Genomic DNA, 18,244 nt, shown 5'->3' with positions numbered 1-18,244 from the left:
CAAATAGCCTCAGGCATAGTCATTTCACATTATAACTTTTAACTGGTTTCATGGATATGTTTAATAGCTGTGGCCCTGCTTTGAGCCAGGGAGATAGAAGTGACTTCAACCCATGACCAGGCAACTCCCACTGTTATAGTGCCTGCTTAAGAACTTGGAGATGATTGATTGGCTCCATGCCATGGGCCCATGCCTGCCTGGACTTACTATGGCAGCCTAGAAAAGCTGGAAGAATGTGGGAATGCTGGCAGGTGTAACCAACTGTGGGAGGAATCAGAAATGGAGCTGCAGAGGAAGATTGGCTCTGGGATTTAAAACCCAGGTGCGGCAGCCATGAGGAAAAAAAGGGCCCACAAGGCTTTGGGTGCTCCCTTTTGCCACATGGCTTAGGAAGCAGGAGAGAAATTGCAGAGGAGAAAAGGGGTGAAAGAACTCTTGCTGGTGGGCCATGAGAAGGTGCCACATGCTTTGGGATTATCCCAGCAACATAGCTGACGGTGCTAGGAACCCAGAGAGGCCTGCCAGCTGAGTACAGATTACTGGGAAGAACCAGGAACTACCTGAGCCATGCACTTCTATTTCTTTTCCTGAGATATGGTATCCTGGGCTGGGCAAAGGGGGTGAGGGGGAGGAAGGACTGTGTGTGTTTGTGGGTGTTTTAAGGGACTGTGGGATCTCAATCAAGACATTAAGTCATTACTCTTAAATCTGTGTAACTTTTGAATAAATAATTCCTTTCCTTTTCACCAATCTCTGGCACTGAGAACTATAATTCCATGGCAATGGGCAAGGTGAACCTAGTATAGGGGGACCCCAGGAGAAGGGGGGTTCTGTTAGGAAATAGTATTTTGTCCCTAGTCCATTCTGTAACAGCTTCTTTCCTTAAACCTCACGAACCAGCCTCTGCTAGCTTCCAACTTTCCTTCTGCAGTTTCCTCACTTCTCTCAGTGTTCATAGAATTGAAGAGTTAGAATCTCACTCTGGATTAGGCTTTGACTTAAGGAAATGCTGGGGTGGTTTACTTTTCCATCCAGACCACCAAAAATTTCTTCCTATTTTTCTTAAATAAAGCTGTTTCAATTTCTTATCATCCATGTGTTCCCTGGAGTAGTATTTTTAATTTCCTTCAAGAACTTCCTTTGCATTCACAACTTGGCTGTTTGGCACAAGAGGTCTAGCTTTTGGTCTGTCTTGGCTTTTAATATGCCTTCCTCACTAAGCTTAATCAGTTCTAGCTTTTGATTTAAAGGGTGTCCAACCTATGGCCCACAGGCTACATGCAACCCAGAATGGCTATGAACGTGGCCCAACACAAAATCTTAAATTTACTTAAAACCTTTTTTTCACTCATCAGTTTTCGTTAGTACCTGTGTATTTAATATGTGGCCCAAGACAACTCTTCTTCTTCCAGTGTGGCCCAGAGACGCCAAAAGGTTGGACATCCCTGAAAGTGAGAGTCATGCAACTCAGCCTTTTATTTGAACACTCACAGGCAACCGTAGGGTTATTATTTGACCTAATTTCAATATTGTTGTGCGATGTTTCCCCCCAAAAAATAAAATTAAGAATCCCAATATGTCACTTGAGACCTCTCCAATATTCCCTTGAATCCCCTTCCTATCCATGTTTAGAGGGAGCACAACTGAACCATCACTACTAGACTGAGGGAGGACTATAAAAAAGACGAGAGATGAATGAATGGTGGGTCAGTAGAGCAATCAAACACACATGGTATTCGTTAATTAAATTTGCTGTCTTATATGGACACAGTTCCTGGCACCCAAAAGCAATTACAATAGTAACATCACAGATCATTATAACAAATATAATAATAAAGTTTGAAATATTGTAAGAATTACCAAAATGTGGCAGACATGAAATTATCAAATGCTATTACAAAAATGGTACTGAATAGACTTGCTTTCTGCTTTTTGCATGCTTGCTACAACCTTAATTTGTAAAAACAATCAGTCTCTGGGAAGCACAGTAAAGTGAAGTGTGATAAAAGGAGGTATGCCTGTATTAGTCTAGCATAATGTGAATTATGGCCACAAACCAAAAGCAAGGTGGGGGTAATAACTGTTTGGAGACATACATTTTTTGAGGTATAATTCACATCCATACAACACACCCATTTAAAATGTACAATTCAATAGTTTGTGGTTCATCCATCACAACAATCAATTTTAGAATATTTCATCACCTCAAAAAGGAACCCTGTATTCTTTAGCTGTCACTTCCCAAACCCTCTCTTCAGCCCCCACCTCAGCCCCTGGCAACCACTAATCTACTTTCTGTCTCTAGAGTTGACTCTTGTGGACATTTCCTGAATAGAATCAGAAACTATATGGTTTTATATGAAATAAGCAACTGGCTTATTTCACTTAGCATAATGTTTTCAAGGTTTAGCATCTATCAATATTTCATTTTTATGGCCAAAGAATATCCCATTGCACAGACGTGCCACTGTTTTGTTTTTTTGTTTTCTATCCATTCTCACTTGCTGGACATTGGGCTGTTTCCACCTTTTGGTGGCTGTTAACATCCTTGTACATTTGGTGACAGTTTCGAAACTTCGTTTAAGAAACCAAAGAGGTAAAGACCACTATCAATCTGAAGCTTGGACAATTAGCTCCTTAAAGCCAAAAAAGGGGAAAAGGGTTGAAGAGGGTTTAGAGGTGGGGAGGGAGTCCTGAAAGGTTCCTTGTAAGTAGCCTAGGGGTTGTGCAGCTCCAGCTACACAGACCGACCTGAAGCTGAGAACCTGACAGAGAAACCTACACAGGCTTTCCCACAAACACTTGCCTACCAAAAAGGGCATGGAAGGGCTGGAGAGGCAGGAGCAGAGAGCGGGAAAGGAAGAAGGGGTAGGAAACATGTTTTCTTTAACAATGGTACTCTAACTAACAGATCCTAGTCCATGGGGATAGTAACTAAAGACATCAGCCCTGGCTGATGTGGCTCAGTGTATTGAGCCCTAGACCGTGAACCAAAGGGTCACCAGTTCGAGTCCCAGACAGGGCACATGCCTAGGTTGTGGGCCAGGTCCCCAGTAAGGGGCGCTCAAGAGGAAACCACACATTGATATTTCTCTCCTTCTCTTTCTTCATCCCCTCCCCTCTCTAAAAATAAATAAATAAATCTTAAAACAAAACAAAACATTAAAGATATCAAATTTCCTGTCTAGTCACCAAATCCAAGGGCTGGGACTAGAGGAGCATTTTAATTCCAGAGAGAAGAGGCAATTTTCCTGAGGCAGATTGTAAGGGTTGATCAAGCTTCCCAAAAAATAAAATTAAAAATCCCAGTGTGTTCCTTGAGACCTCTCCAAGATTCCTTTGAATCCCCTTTGTGTCAACATGTTTAGGGAGTAGGACTCAAACATCACTCCTAGACCACAGAATCCTAATCTCCCTCTCCATCCTAATTTTCGACCCTAGTCCCAACCCCCTATCTGCAGGGAGAGGGGCCCTCCATCTGGCCACTTCCATACCTCTTACTCATGTGTCTGAACACCAAGCTCCAGGTCAGATGGGGTTTGGAAATTATCAAGCACCATTAAGTGAACAGATGAAAAGACTGGGGTCATCTTGCCTTCTGGCCACAAAGCAAATCAGTGGCAGGGCCAGGAGGATGACCTGACCCAGGCTGTAAATCCTCAGCTGGGAGGATTTACACAGGGGGGACCTGGCAGGCACTGCTCCTGTCTCCAACCTAAAACATTCTAGTCACCTCTGACTTCTCCCTTTGGAAAGCTACAGAGCACAGTGGTAAAAACAACTTTTATGCAAAGTGATTTCTTTTCCTAGTCTCAGACTCCTCTTACAGTCAAAAGAATAAAAGCTACCCCACAGTTTTCAAATGGAGTCCCTACCACATGCTGTGTACCTTACTAGCACTTCATTAGGCCTTAGACAGGCCTAGGAGGTAGGAAGTAAGGGTGGGTTGCCAGAGGAAGTAGGCACTACTCTGCAGTGGCCCCCTGGTCAGTCCCCATCTGACACCCCAACTCGGTTATCAGCCCAGATTCTACACTTCCATCAACTTTGTAACTGGCATATTCACCTCGGCTCCTATGAAGGCATTCAGGCCTTCATGAAAATGGCCGAAGTCCCAGAGACACTTTGGGGTCTGTGAGCCAAATCTATTTTTATAAAAGTACTAAGTCATCATTTGCTTTTTTCACTCTCATTCTTTCACTAATTTAGTATAGGGCTTGCAGAGGCTTACAGGACTTGATAATGCAATGGATTAAATGCAGATGATATGAGAATCCAGCTGTCTTTATGACAGATGTTACAGAGATGTATGAAAGATGTTATAGAGATGTATGACAGATGTTACAGAGATTTGCAAGAAAAGTAAAATATATAACTTTTCTCAAAGATATTTTTTTTGTTTTGGAAAAGCTACTTTTCTGAATACAACTGTTATATATATGAACATGTAGTAGGTTTATTTTTAAATAAATATTTTTTTAATTTCTCAGTTTTAATTTCCAATGTAGTAAATACCATATTACATAAACAAAAGCCTTCTGAGGGCCTCAATAATCAAGAATTAAAAGGGGTATGCAGAACAAAATGTTTAAGACCCAGTGACCTAGCCAACTGCCCCACCCCCACAGCAACACACCCTCAGGTCATAACTATCCTGTCCTGCCCCCACAACACCCCTGCCTCTCTGGCTGTTCTACCACCAAGGTTGCTCCAACCTGACTGCACCTCTCTGGCTCTGTCAGACCAAATACAAATGATCCTTCAGGTGTGTCTCCAGGTCTCTACTCAAGAGTCCTTTCCTTTCACCAGCACTACCTTAAAAGGCCGCCTCTCACACCAGTTCTGCCCCGGGCAGCTGTATCACAGTCCATCTAAAAATGAACAGGTTCCTCCACTTGTCTCAGTCAACAAGGTACTGAGAGATGGCAAAACAGGGGGCTGAACTCTATGCTTGGAACATCCCCGTGTGGGTCCTCTTCCCTGGATCCCAGCCACTGAAGCTGAAACACAGGAAACACCGAACACCTCAGACATTTTGAATACTGTACATATACTGTACATATATGCTACCTCATGTTCTTTTGTAAACATCAAATATTTCATTGCATAAAAAATATTAATGCAAGAGTTAGAGTAAATCATTGTTTTTCAAACAGTGAAAATTCCCAGAGACTGTGCTTCAAAGGCCACTGCAGAATATGGGGTAGGGCGGGGCATGAGGGTGGGGTGAAGTAGTCTCACAAGGGTACCATTTTTCCTCCCAGCTTTCATACATTGCTTTGAAAACCAATGTGGGGAGTGAGCTCCACATTCCATTTCAAGGGGCTCCATGTTCTACAGCTAAAGAAACAAAATTTGAAAACTGGTAACAAAGTGCCAAACAGGCCAGATAAGGCCTTTTCCCTCTATCTGACTCCACTGGCCCTCTCACTAGCAGCTCCCCTCGCACCTCCACACTCTGCAGTGCTCCAAGTCTCCCCATGTTGTCTAGCCTTCAAGTCCTTTACTCCTCAGCCCCTTTTCCAACAATATTAAAGCCCCAATTAGCTCCTTCTTGGCAGCTCAGCTGATCTTCAAGTTACACAAAAAGAGGAGTGAATGAAGCTTAAAGTGGCTCCATCACCCCTGCACACAGACACATCTGCCACAACCTCAAAGCCATATAGACAGTGCTCGCAACCCTGAAGGTGGCCCTGGGCCCCAAGTCTATCTTGGACACCTTCAGATGAGGAGCACTGAGCTCTGTGCAGCATTGTCCAGGTTCTACCATCCCTCCTGCGCCTTCTCCACTGTCCTCCCACCCAACAGGATGTAGTGCTGATGTCTGACTTGATGCACTGATTCAAAACACAGTGTTAACAGAATTACCACTGGACCCAAGAACTGCACCTCATATCTCTACCCAGAATAACTGACAGTAGGTGTTCAAAACACATGTTCATAGCACCACTACTAACACCAGTCAAAAGATGGAAACACCCCAAATGTCCATTGACAGATGTACAGAAAAACAAAATGTACTGCACTTTTACAGCAAAATATTAGTTAGCCGAAAAAACCAATGTGGGGAATGGGGGGGGGGGGGAATGCAGGTTACTGTACTTGAACATAAAAAAAAAAAAAAGCAATGAGTACTGACTCATGCTACCACATAGATGAACTAGGAAAACATGCTGTGCAGGAAGCCAGGCAAAAGGTCACATATCCTATCATTCCATTTTGATGAAATTTCCGCAATAAGTAAATCCCTAGAGACAGTAAGCAGATTGGTGGTTGCTGAAAACTGGGAGTGGGGAGCAGAGAGAATAGCCACTTAATAGTTACTGATATTCTTTTGGGGTGATGAAATGTTTCAAATTACAGAGTGGTGGTGTTTGCACAACACTGTGAATGTGCGAAATACAAATGAATTGTACTCCCTAAAATGGTTAACTTCTGTTGTATGAGTTCCACCTAACCCCACTCCCCACATACACACACAGAGCTCACTAGATCCCAGACACACAGCTGATGGCCCACTCTTCGTTCTCCCTCTTACTCCCCAACTCAACCCTCTGCCTGCTCAACCCTCTGCCCACACACATGCCCTGAAAGCCCAGCCCGTGCTCAGGACTCCTCCTCTCTGGACTGCAGCAGCTAAAGAAAGAGGGGAGGAATGATATTTTAAAAACCCTCTTCTTCCCTGTTTGGTCTTAACAAGGAGCCCATAGCCATAGGATTTTTGGACATGATACCATTTGTGGCAAAGAGAGGAATGCTGGAGAAGACATGGGGACAAATATCTGGGACAACAGCTTTGCATCAATAAGTTACACCCTGTCACTCAAAAAACTGCTTCCATTAAAAACAGGTAAAAAAAAAAAAAAAAAAAGAGGAGAAATCTAAGTTCAGCCCAAGCCTCATCCTCCAACCACACCCTTCCCAGCATACCCACACCCTTCTAACAGGACAGCCCCTACCCCCCTGGACACAAGGGACCAAGGGCCATACACACACTAATCCAGAAGGCCCCCCTCATCTGCCTCGGGTTAGTATGGGAAATGGTGGAAGGAGGAGGCCCTGAGTCAGACTGCCTGGGTTTGCATCCCAGGTCTGCCACTTAACTGTACTGCCCTTAGGCAAGTTACAATATCCTCTTTCCATCTAGGTTTTGTAATTCCTCCACTTCATTAGGCTGCTGTGAATATAAATGAGTTAATAGTGTCCTGGCACTCAGCAGTTACTGTTTGCTATGAATGGCACCACCATCTCAATAAATATTCCCACAGCATGTCAACTGCTCCTTTGATTTAAGTACAGGAAAACCTCTGCACCATAAAAGGCTGCATAGCCAGACTAGCTGGCTCAGCTCCCCAAAAAGAACTTTTAAGCTCACAGGGTTTCTAGGCAGGAATGGAGATGTAGAGACTTAGAGTCATGGGCTCTTTGCTGAGATGGCAGTTCCCTGTTAGAAGAGCCTGTTCAAAGCCTGTTCACAAGGAGCCAGTTCTACTTGTTGATCCTAAGAAGGGTCCCCTTGGCAGAAAGCTGCACTGCACTCCCTCTGTAAAGTCTAAAAGGGCAGCAGGAAGGAGGCCTAAAGGACCAACCTGGCTGGCAGAATCAATGCTGGATATGAAAGGACCAGGGCATATCTTGGCCAGACCTCCTGCCCACCTGCCCAGTGATTTGGGCTGGACCTGGCTGTTCTTTATCTTCATCTGGCCATTTCACCCAGGCCCCAAGGTACAAGGACTTTGATTCCCAGACAACTGCTCCCAGGGACACCAGAGTGGGATAAGCAGCTTCTCTTAATCCCTTTCCCTTGCTGATGGCAACTCAGATACTTCCAATGGAAGTGACGTCTGACATCGGGATCTGCCTCTGCTATTCACAGGACCTGTACTGTGTATTTGTGTGGGCATGGCAGGGGCTCCAGGGTGGCTGCTGCACTGGCCGCTGGCCACTGTACCCTGAAGCAGCACCGCCCTCTAATGTTGGCTCTTGGGTGGATGGCACCTGTCCTCTTCATTTCCTGCCTATTAAAAATTCTTAAAACCAGTTCAATCTTACATTGGGTTGGCCAAAAAGTCCATTTAGTTTTTTGCATAAAATGAGACTCATTTTTCAGTTTCAACAAATAACTATTGATATGGATATTTTGAGTATGTTGGCTATCTCCCATGTGGTATAACGTTGATTGTTCTCAATTTGATTGCTATCAATCTCAACTGGTCTACATGACCATGGAGCCTTATCCATCGAGAAATCTCCAGCATGAAACTTAGCAAACCACTTTTGATACATTCAATCAGTCACAGCACCTTCTCTCCACACTGCACAAATCTTTTTTGTGTGTGTGTTTCAGGCGAATTTTTACCTTTCTTGAAATAATAAAGCATAATACATCAAAAGTGTGTCATATTTTCTTCTATCTTCAGTATTAAAATGGCTGCACAAAAATTCACCAATTTTGATAAGTTTTTTTTTAAATGCACACTGATACGACAGCTGTCACAATACAATCTAACAAAACTGTTTGGAATGAAGTTAGACAAGTAAGCACTAGTAGAGCCATCTATGGAAAAAATTAAACAAACTTTTTTGCCAGCCCAATACTTAAACAAGGCTGAAAAATCAAACCTAAACAAGCAAAATGACTACAACTTTTCCAGTCCCTGGGGGATAACATAAGGAACTTGCTAGGGTGATGCCAACCAGCACAGTGGGAGAGGAGGCAGCCTGGACTTTTGTTCCATGGATGTGGAAGTAGACAGAAACAGAGGGTCAGCCGCCCCACAAAATCACAGAGGCAGGTCCCCTCTCTGGAGCAGTGCTTGCGAAACAAACCCCATTCACTGAGTGTTCACTATATATCCAAGCACTTATAAGTTCTGTACTTGCTATTTTTTGTACAGTCTACCACCCTCACAGACACCCCAAAACATGGTTTGCAGAAAAGGAACATAGACACAGACTGAGCAACCTGTTCAATCAGCATTAAAATGGAGCCAGAATGTTAACCCAAATCTGTCCTGAAAGTCTCCCCCACCCCAATTCCATTTTACTTGAGCACATTTAAATGAAAAGTGGAACTGTGTCACATTTCTAGGTCAGAGTGGGTGCCCAGACAGGAGACAACTATAACAGCCCAACCTTACTGATCCTGAAGCTCCCTGCACCCAGGTCACTAGCATGGCTAGGGGTGTGGCATCCAGAGACCCTGGAGACGCAGGCTCTTTCTCTAGTTTGAATGAGACGGCCAGCAGCCACTGCCCAGGCCCCTTCAGCTATGGACCAGGACTAGTAGGAGGTAAGAGAACAGGTCTGAAGGTACGTTAAGGAGCCTTGCAGGACTGCCTATTAAAACCTGTACTTTAGAACCTACAGAAATCAAGGACACAACTATTTCCGGATTGTAAATTCCTATTTCAGGGGGAAAAACAGTACTTCCTGCTCGGGACTATGCCACAGTTGTGGTCACTACCACAGGCCAGAAGCCCATCTGGGGAATACCTGAAGGGTGAAGAGATTTCAGCACCTGCACAAGTGCTGGTATCCTGCAAGTGCAGGACACTTGCAAAGTGTCCTGAACTCCCAGACTCCCGACAGGTAACCCTACACACCCTAGCAACTAAGAAAACCTAGTCAGAGTAAGGCCCTGTTTTTTACAGCAAAGGTTATCAGACAGGGAGACCAAATAAGACTTTGGAAAAACCCACAATGGCCTAGGCAGGTCACTCAATCTCTCTGAGCTTCAGCGGCTCTATCTGCTAACTGGGGAGAGAGATCACCCAGCCCCTGCAAGTCCCTGCTCCCATGGCTAGAAATTCAAGTCCATTAAATAGCTCTGATTTATTTTGCAATATCCCAACCCAGCCTTCTACAGAAACAGTAGAAGTTTACAAGTCAAAGTGGCCTTCCCAAGGAGAGGGAGGACAGACTCCTGGCCACGGGAACACTAGCCTAAAGACTCATGGGACCTAGTTCTGTATTGCAGCCCCATAGCTAGGCAGCTCAGTGCCCTTGAGCAGGTCACCTGACCTCTCTGGTGGCCATCCCACCACCAGCCCCACTCTCCTCCCCAGCTGTCAACGGGCGGAATGAGTTCATGGTGTATAACACTTGATTCAGTGCAGCAGAGGCTCAGGAGGATTCGACAGGTCCCTGTGCTCCCTCTCACTGCCAGCAGCCCCCAGTGACCTGGTCAGACATTGTCCAGCCAGAGCAACATGCAACCGCCAAACTGAGCTTGAGGAGAGGAAGGACCCAGAGGCTTACAAGTTCCAGGCAAGAAACAGGCTGTGGTTTCGTGTGAACTAGGATGACCCTGACTGAAAACAAAAAACAAAAAACAGTGAGTAGCCTGGAAGATTCCAGTTCCAGTCTACAGGACAAAATGCCAATGAATCAACACACTGGCTCTCTTACTCCCAGAGAAAGTGATAATACGATGGGAACAGTGGGGCTGGGCATTGAGGGGTTCCATCCCAGGGCATCTGTGAAACTACCTTGGATGATTTCACAAAAACCTCAGAGGCTAAAAATGGAAGAACCACAAAATACAGAAAAGTGACAGGAGGCCATAGGGATGAGAAACAGAGGTGGCCAACCAAGAAGCCAAGCTCCAGGCTCCTAACCCATGTGCCCAGAACTGTGTTGCTTTTTTTTCTTTGTTTCATACGAGGCATTTCCACATGCAATTCCTTTGAGTAAAAGACTCCAAGACTTAATAAAAGTTTGAAGACCACTGACATGGTCGAACTCAGTCATTTAATATGGGAAAGTGAGGCTTGGAGAGTGAGTTTCGAAGGATAAATGAAAAGCCTGTTTTCTCGGGTTGAATGCTTCCAAATTAGCATCCAGTGCTCTTCATACCTCTCCCTGCCCACCCTCCCCCCACACAGCATTATGGGGTTACAGTAAGTTACCTCCCTGTGTCTCCTTTCCTTGATTGCAATGTGCTCTCCTCTCTTTCAAGGCTGAATGGCAGCCTGGGAACAATTTAAAGATAAATATTCCAAGTGAAATTTCTTTATTTCCATTAATCAACACCAGAGTCCTAATAATCAGGAGACAGCCCAAAGAAAGGCTATCCCCATGGGTATGGTCCTCAGGATGCTTCCTGGAATATTACCACAAAGGGGGCTCAGCAACATCCACCAACCTGGCCAAGCACTCTCCCTTCATTCCATCATCACAGCACATCACTCTAGTACACAGAATATGTGTGAGCACCCACTTTATGGGCAGGAAACCAAGGCACAGAGAACATAATTGACCTTCCTGGGCCACTCTGCACGGTTTGTGCCAAGAATAGAACATAGGTCTTCCATTGTTGTCCTTTTGTGTAGCAAGGGGAAAAGAATTCAAAGACAAAGGTCAAGTAGCAGGCTAGAATGCAGCGTACATGGGGGGGTGTTGGATACAGCTGCAAAACACTTAGCAAAGACAAAGGGCTGTGTCAGATGCAGTCGGCTACATCCAGCAATGAGCCTAGAGCGGCATACCAGCCTGCCCCCCAGGTTCTCACTGTCCACAGGACAGGACAGCTTGGCCCTGGCCAGCATCCTCCTCTCTTCCATCCCTGGTTGGGGAGCAGATATCAGAGGCCCAAAGCTCTCAACCACACTAAAAAGAACCACCAAAAATGATGTTACATTCAAGAAAAGAACCCCTAAAAGTTGGCAAAAAAAACACTACAAGGGTGAGGGACACAAACAGGAGTATCAAGACAACCCAGTGTATATATAACACCCCATGGAGGAAAGAAACCCACAAGCACAGCCTGCCTACCCTGTGCTTTGCCCTGGGGTCTGAAGACCCCAGCCATGGGCCAGGCTGCTGCAGTGGTAGCTACCTGGTCTTACACTGTAGGCACCAGTGGCTCATGGCTGTGGAGCCTTGGAAAGTGGCTCGTCTGAACTGAAAGGTGCCATAAAGGTAAAATTGCACATAACTTCTTTACCTGTTGAAATGATAATATTTTGGGTATGTTAAGTAAAATATAATTAACTTCACCCATTTCTTTTTACTTTTTGAATATGGCAACTAGAAAATTTTAAATTACATTATATGGCTGGTCTAACCCAGAGGTTGGCAAGCTAAGTTTAGCAGGCCAAATCTAGCCCACTGGCTTTTTAAGACCCTAAACCAAGAATGGCTGTTGTATTTCTAAATGGTTATATTATACTATATAAGTACCTATGGCAACTCTTTGATGTAGCCTGTTGGTCTACAAAGCCTGAAATAGGGGTCGCCAACCCCTGGGCCAGGGGCATATTAGGAACCGGCTGCAGAACAGGAGGTGAGGGGCAGGGGGCTGGTGGCAGTGAGAAAGTGACTATTGTTTCCACTCTGCCACCTCCCCAACCCTGCCTCCCCCGCAGTGGAAAAATTGTCTTCCATGAAAGTGGTCCCTGGTGCCAAAAAGGTTGGGGACCACAGGCCTAAAATAGTGTCTACTATCTGCCACCTAAAAAAAAAAATGTCAATCCCTGATCTAGAGACTCCAGAAAACCAACCATCAGATATTCACTCCAAATGGTACAAGAAGCAGATGGGTGATTTGGGATTTGGGTGTGTGTGTACGCATGTGCCCTTGTGATTTTTGTACATTTTTTTATTTAGGTAAAATTCATGTAACATAAAAGTAGCCATTTTAAAGTGAACAAATCAGCAGCATTTAGTACATTCACAATGTTATGCAGCCAGCACTTCTATCTAGTTCTAGAACATTTCATCACCACTGAAATAGAACCCTGATCACATTAGCAGACATTCCTTGTTCCACCCTCCCCCAGAACCTTGACAGCCACTAATATGCTCTTTGTTTCTCTGGGTTTACACATTCTGGATATCTCATATAAATTAAATCAATTCACTTTACATCATGTTTTTGAGGTTCAATCATGTTGCAGCATGTCTTAGTACTTCATGCCTCTTTAAACCGAATAACATTCCAATGTATGGATATGCCACAATTTGTGTATGCATTCACCCATCAATAAACATTTGGGCCATTGCTATGTTTTCGCTACTGTGAATAGTGCTGTTACGAGCATGTGCATAAAGCATTTGTTTTATAATCTTGGAAAGAACTTCATAAGCATGAGATTAAAACTACTAACTATAAAGGGACACATGAAAATTTAACTGTGTTCATGTTTAAAACTACCATATGATAAAGAGAAATAACAATACATAAAAATTAAAAAAGATAAGTGTCACCTTAACAGCTACAGCAGGAGTCAGCAAACTATGGCTCCCAGGCCAATTCCAACTGCCTGGCTTTGTAAATAAAGTTTTACTGGAAACAGCCATTTTTTCATTAATTTATGTATTGTCTACAGCAACTTTGCACAGCAGCTTTTGCACTATAATGGCAAAGTTCCACGGCTGTCACAAAGACTATATGACCTGAAAGGCTAAAATATTTACTATCTAGCCTTATACAGAAGTTTCTGGACCCCTGACCTAGAGTATATACAGAAAGCTCCTACAAATCACTGGGGGTACCATGGGGGTTGGGGGGAGGAACTAACCCAATTTAAAAAACAGGCAAGCAACAGGAACTGGCAATGCACAAAAGAAATAAAATGCATTCAAGAAATATTATAAAAAGAGGCTTAACCTCACTGGTAATTAGGGAATTACTAAACAAATAATTTGATAATATCCAAACCTGGCAATGGTATGACACAGACATTTTAGAAGGGCAGTTTGGTGAAATCTATAAAAAAATGTAATGTACTTAATGTCAACCCAGTCATTCTTTTTTTAAGCATTTGCCCTCAGAGAAACATTTGTATTCATGCAGGCTCCCATACACCCAAAAGCATTTGGAAAGTTGTTCGCTGAAGCATGTTTATAACAGCAAAACCTAGAATGACTTTAGTACATTTTTATTTAATACCATAAAAAGAGTTGTGAGACATGTTACCAACCAGAAAAAAATAATGCTGCAAATAGGTCCATACAGGTGCGGTTAAAAAAGGCTTTAACTGAGTATTTGCATCCATCTGTATGCAGAGAAGTGCCTAGGGGAGCTGAAGGGTGAATGCTAGCCTGTGGACAGGGCTGGGACTGGAGGGTGCCAGGACAAGTAATAACAGACTGTTGCTCATTACTCATCCTGGATCACTCTGAATTCCAGTGGGGAGGAAAGAGTAAGGAACTCCTCTGCTCCGAGTCAGTAATCTCAAGGTCTCTGGTGGGATACCCAAGGCCTGACCTCCAAGACATCTTTTGTAACATAATCATCTTGACATGATTCTCCTCACCATGTGTTTATGGGATAGCCATTGTAATGAGTAGGGGACAACAGTGGATGAAGAATCCTGACTGTGTCCCTGTACTGGGACACAGTAGTTCACCTGATCTTAAATCTCTTCCAGGTCTGATTCTATGATGCTGTGCCTGGAAGAGGTTTTTGCACTTTTCGGGGGGGGGGGGGGGAGGCAAACAAAATCCACAGCTGTGGAAATAAGCTCAAGTCTCAAAGAAATGTCTATCCCAGGGCAAAAGCCCATCTCACTGCCTCACTGATCTCAGTGCCCTCACCTCTGAGAGAGGGGATAGCCTCAATTATTGCTGATCTATCTTCCAGTCTTGATGGCCTAAAATAAACTCAGGGCAAGGAAGGGAGCAGGAAGCAGGGACTTGGAGGAGACTGATGGGAATCAACTGGCTGAGGTTTTCTAAAGGAGCCATGAGGATGAGAGTAATAAGGGGGGTTGAGGGGGCACAATGCATGCAGAGAGCAGCAAGCAGCTAAGGCTGTTGGCAACAGCCCTGAGCCTCCCTCCTCTTTTCAAGAGCAGTTTCTTCCTGAAAGATCCCAGAAGGTAGAAGGCTGACCTAATCTCACCCAGCACAAACAACATCACTTATTATTTCAGAAACTACCATTCCAATTATGCCCTGGAACTCAGGTCTGTTTTAAAACCCACAATTCAACTTCCAATACAGTGAAAGGAAAGTACTTTAAATTTGTGACCCCACTTCTTTGAATAAAATAATAGGTTTTTAAAAAATTCTTAACAGATTCAACCCAAATATGAAGATTCCATTCTAGTTTATCTAAGCTTAAGGATCAGAAAATAAGTATCCAATTTACCAATTTTGGCAGTTGCCTGAAATAACCGGTAAACTCTCTCAGAATAACCCTTGCTGCCCTGGTGAGTAGCTCAGTTGGTTAGAGCATTGTCCCCATAGGCCAAGGTTGTGAGTTCAATCTCTGGTCAGGGCAGACACAAGAATCAACCAATGAATGCATCAATAAGTGGAACAACAAACTGTTTTTCTCTCATCCTCTCTCTCTCTAAAAAGAAAGGAAAAGAAAAAAAGAAACAATGCTTGCCAAGGTCAGGAACTTCCTAAATCCAAGTTTACTATTCTATAGGTGGGTTTTGTTTGTTTTTTAAATTGTAAAAAAAAAAAAAACCTAATATAAGTCCTTCCTTTTCACAATAGCCTGGTGAGGGAGCTAAGCCAGAGATCTCTACTTCCAATTTTTATAAAAAGAAATGAACAAAGACAAAAGGACTGGTCAAGGTCACATAGCTGAAAGTGACAGCCAAGACTGGAAGCAAGGTCTCCTGACTCTTGGTCCAGGATCCTCATCACCACATTAACTGCTTCTCAGAAAAAGGCATCCAGTCAAGAAGAGGTAATCTCCCTTATAACACCTTACCCACAGCCCAGAACACCTTACCAGGAAGCAGTTCTACTCTTCCCAAGCTGACCTGGCTCTTCTGTCCTAACAATCCTATGACTTTGCAGCCTTCACCATTGGGTTAAGCTTTTTTTTTTAAGATGAAAGGAGTCTCTTCCTGGCCATTGGGAACCTGAACTCGGAGGAAGGCACTAAGTCCCAGGACAAAACTCTTGCCCTGCCACACAACTCTCCACTCTCCTCAGCCACGTAAAACAGGTCAAACCCTGTGAGCACTTAAGTAGCATTAAAAACAGTCTGGCGGATGCACTTCAAAGCATTAACTCCTTTCTTCTGAAAGAGCAGGGGCTTAAACTAGCCCGCCCCCCCAACTCAGGAGGAAATGAACAAGGGGCTCCCCTGGCCTCCTCATTCAGCAGCAGGAAAGAAGCTCTGCAAAGGAGGGAGACTGGTGGAGAGGGCAAGGAGGCACAGAGACTTATCCCAAGGGGATGCAGACAAGGCTTGCCGCAGGAAATCCAAGGTGGGTTTCCAAGGTATCTGGAAGTCTCAAAGACCGCCAGAGTTCCAGAGAACCCAGGAACACAGGCAGCTCAGGTAGCAAGGCTCCCAAACGCAGGTGGGGGCAACAGTCCAACTTCTTGGGGAGCTGTTACCAATACAAATTCCCTCACCTCCTACATCACTCCAGGGATGGAAGGTGGGAGGGCAGGACTCTGTACGTTTAAAGACTGTGACTCGGAGGCAAGTTTGGGAGCTGCTGAACTATCCTAAAGACCTCCTTTGGCAGATAAAACAAGAAGCCAACCGACTTTCCACAGGACCCACAGGTGTCCTCATTCCTTGCAAAGAGACTGGAGAGCTGGGTCAGTGGAGGCAGGGAGGGGGAGCCCCAGCCCTATGGCCTCCAGTTTAAGTTCAAGAGCAACATCCTCCTCTGCAGACTTCACGACTCCTCACCTCTTGAACCACTGACAGCGACAACGACAAAGAAAGAGGGCAGCCCGGGTCTGATAAGGGGAAGCCACAGTGACTTGGCCCCTCTGGGCGGACAAGTCTAAGTTCGGTCCTAAAACAGATTCTGCGGGGGTCCGGTAAAGCAGCAAAACATCCTAAAGCGTTTTGTTCCTACTAAGAAAAACCAGGCGTTTTTGAGTCACCCAAAAAGCATGAATCACACGCAGGGCTATGGGAACGGGAAAGGATGTTATTTTTCGGCATACTTGAGGATTTTCCCTTTGTCCCGAGTCTATCAATACACTTCTCGACCTCCCCCCAACTTCACCCTCTCCCCCCGCCCAAGGACTCATGAACATTTTTTCTGTTCCTTTTTTATTTTCCCTAGGAGTCTAGAATGCACCCCCACCCCCGCCCGCCTCGGGAAGAGGGAATCGTCTGCTTTCTTTTCCGTAGCAGGGCTGTGGTCTCACAGCCGTCAAGTCCCGGGGGTGGGAAGACGCCGGCGCCCCGGGCGAGGCACTCCCGCCCTCCTCTGCCGACCCCTTGAAACACCCAGAGAGGCGTTCACGTGCCTGGTAACTTCCAGCCCAATGGGGACGCCGGGGACGACGGCCTCACTGCGTGGGGCACCGGTCTCCGTCTCCGGGGGAGCCCTGGGACCCCCGCCCGCTCACCTGCGTCAAGTCCTCGTCGTTGAGCAGATGCGACTCCCGAGGCTTGAAGCAGTTCTGACACTTGCTCTTGTTGAAGATGTTGGCCTGGAATTTCCTGCACGGGTTCTCCTTGGCCGCCGACATGGTCGGCGCGGCGGCGCGGCGAGGCCCGACCGCCTGGTCCGGCGCGCTCCGCAGCGGACGAAGGCTGGAGGGGCGGCGGCACCATGCACGGCGGGCTTGGGAGACTGAGGCCGTGCACAGAGCGGGAGCCGCGGCAAGCCCGTGCCGGCCGCCACCTCACTGCCGGGCCGCAGACACAGGCCGGAGCGCGTCCCCAGCAGTCAGGGTGGCTTCGCTAGCGCCAAGATACGGGCCGGGCCTCTCCTCGCACGACGGCGCTGCGATACACGGCGCGCCCGGACACCTCCTCGCCGGGCCCTGAACCCCAGGCCCTCACAGAGCGCGCGGTCCCCGCCGCCCGCCTGTACAGCCACAGCCCGGACGTTGTAGGCCCATGGACGCGGCCTTCTGGGCCCGCTGCCTCCCCGCGCTCGGGCCCGCCTCTCAGGTACTGGGTCGCAGCGGGCCCCCGCAGTTGGTACCAGCGCCAGTGCCCCGGGCGCCCCGCGGCCGAAGCAAATGGTAGCTGAGCCTCGCGCACTCTCGGGGCGGGGCCGGCGGGTGGGCGGGCGCAGGGGAGGAGGAAGCCAGAGGGGCAGCGCGCGGGGCGGGGCCGCGCCTGGACGCGAATGGTGGCCCTGTCGACCAATGGCAGCTCCGAGCTTCAGCTAACAAAGAAACCCCTTGGCCAATGGAAACCAGGGGCGGGGACAAAGGGCAGCTGGGCCTACAGTAACTTGTGTCAGCGAGGAAGGTGGGGCACCAGGATCGGACATTCAGGTTTGGTGGACTGGTGCCGCGGCCAGCAGGGTCCTGACAGCTGCAGGGCGGGGACGGGAGCCTGAGGGAGAGA

General features: G+C 46.3%; 1 protein-coding gene across 5 annotated transcripts in view; it reads right to left on the bottom strand.

Annotated features, from left to right (window-relative positions):
- MPRIP (myosin phosphatase Rho interacting protein) overlaps nucleotides 1-17,938 on the bottom strand; it is a 161,085-nt gene extending 143,147 nt beyond the window's left edge. For all 5 annotated transcript variants that reach the window (XM_037163187.2, XM_037163186.2, XM_037163192.2 and 2 more), the window contains exon 1: nucleotides 17,290-17,938. In XM_037163187.2, coding sequence (XP_037019082.2) covers nucleotides 17,290-17,412 — 123 coding nt within the window. In that variant the 5' untranslated portion in view covers nucleotides 17,413-17,938. The remainder of the gene's footprint in view (nucleotides 1-17,289) is intronic.
- Nucleotides 17,939-18,244: the final 306 nt, after the last annotated feature.

The sequence above is a fragment of the Artibeus jamaicensis genome, unplaced genomic scaffold (assembly GCF_021234435.1).
Source record: "Artibeus jamaicensis isolate MK-2021 breed Jamaican fruit bat unplaced genomic scaffold, CSHL_Jam_final contig_419, whole genome shotgun sequence".
Taxonomy (NCBI): Eukaryota; Metazoa; Chordata; class Mammalia; order Chiroptera; family Phyllostomidae; genus Artibeus; species Artibeus jamaicensis.
The sequence above is the reverse complement of the archived record's forward strand: the minus strand, read 5'-3'. Positions and strand labels throughout refer to the sequence as shown.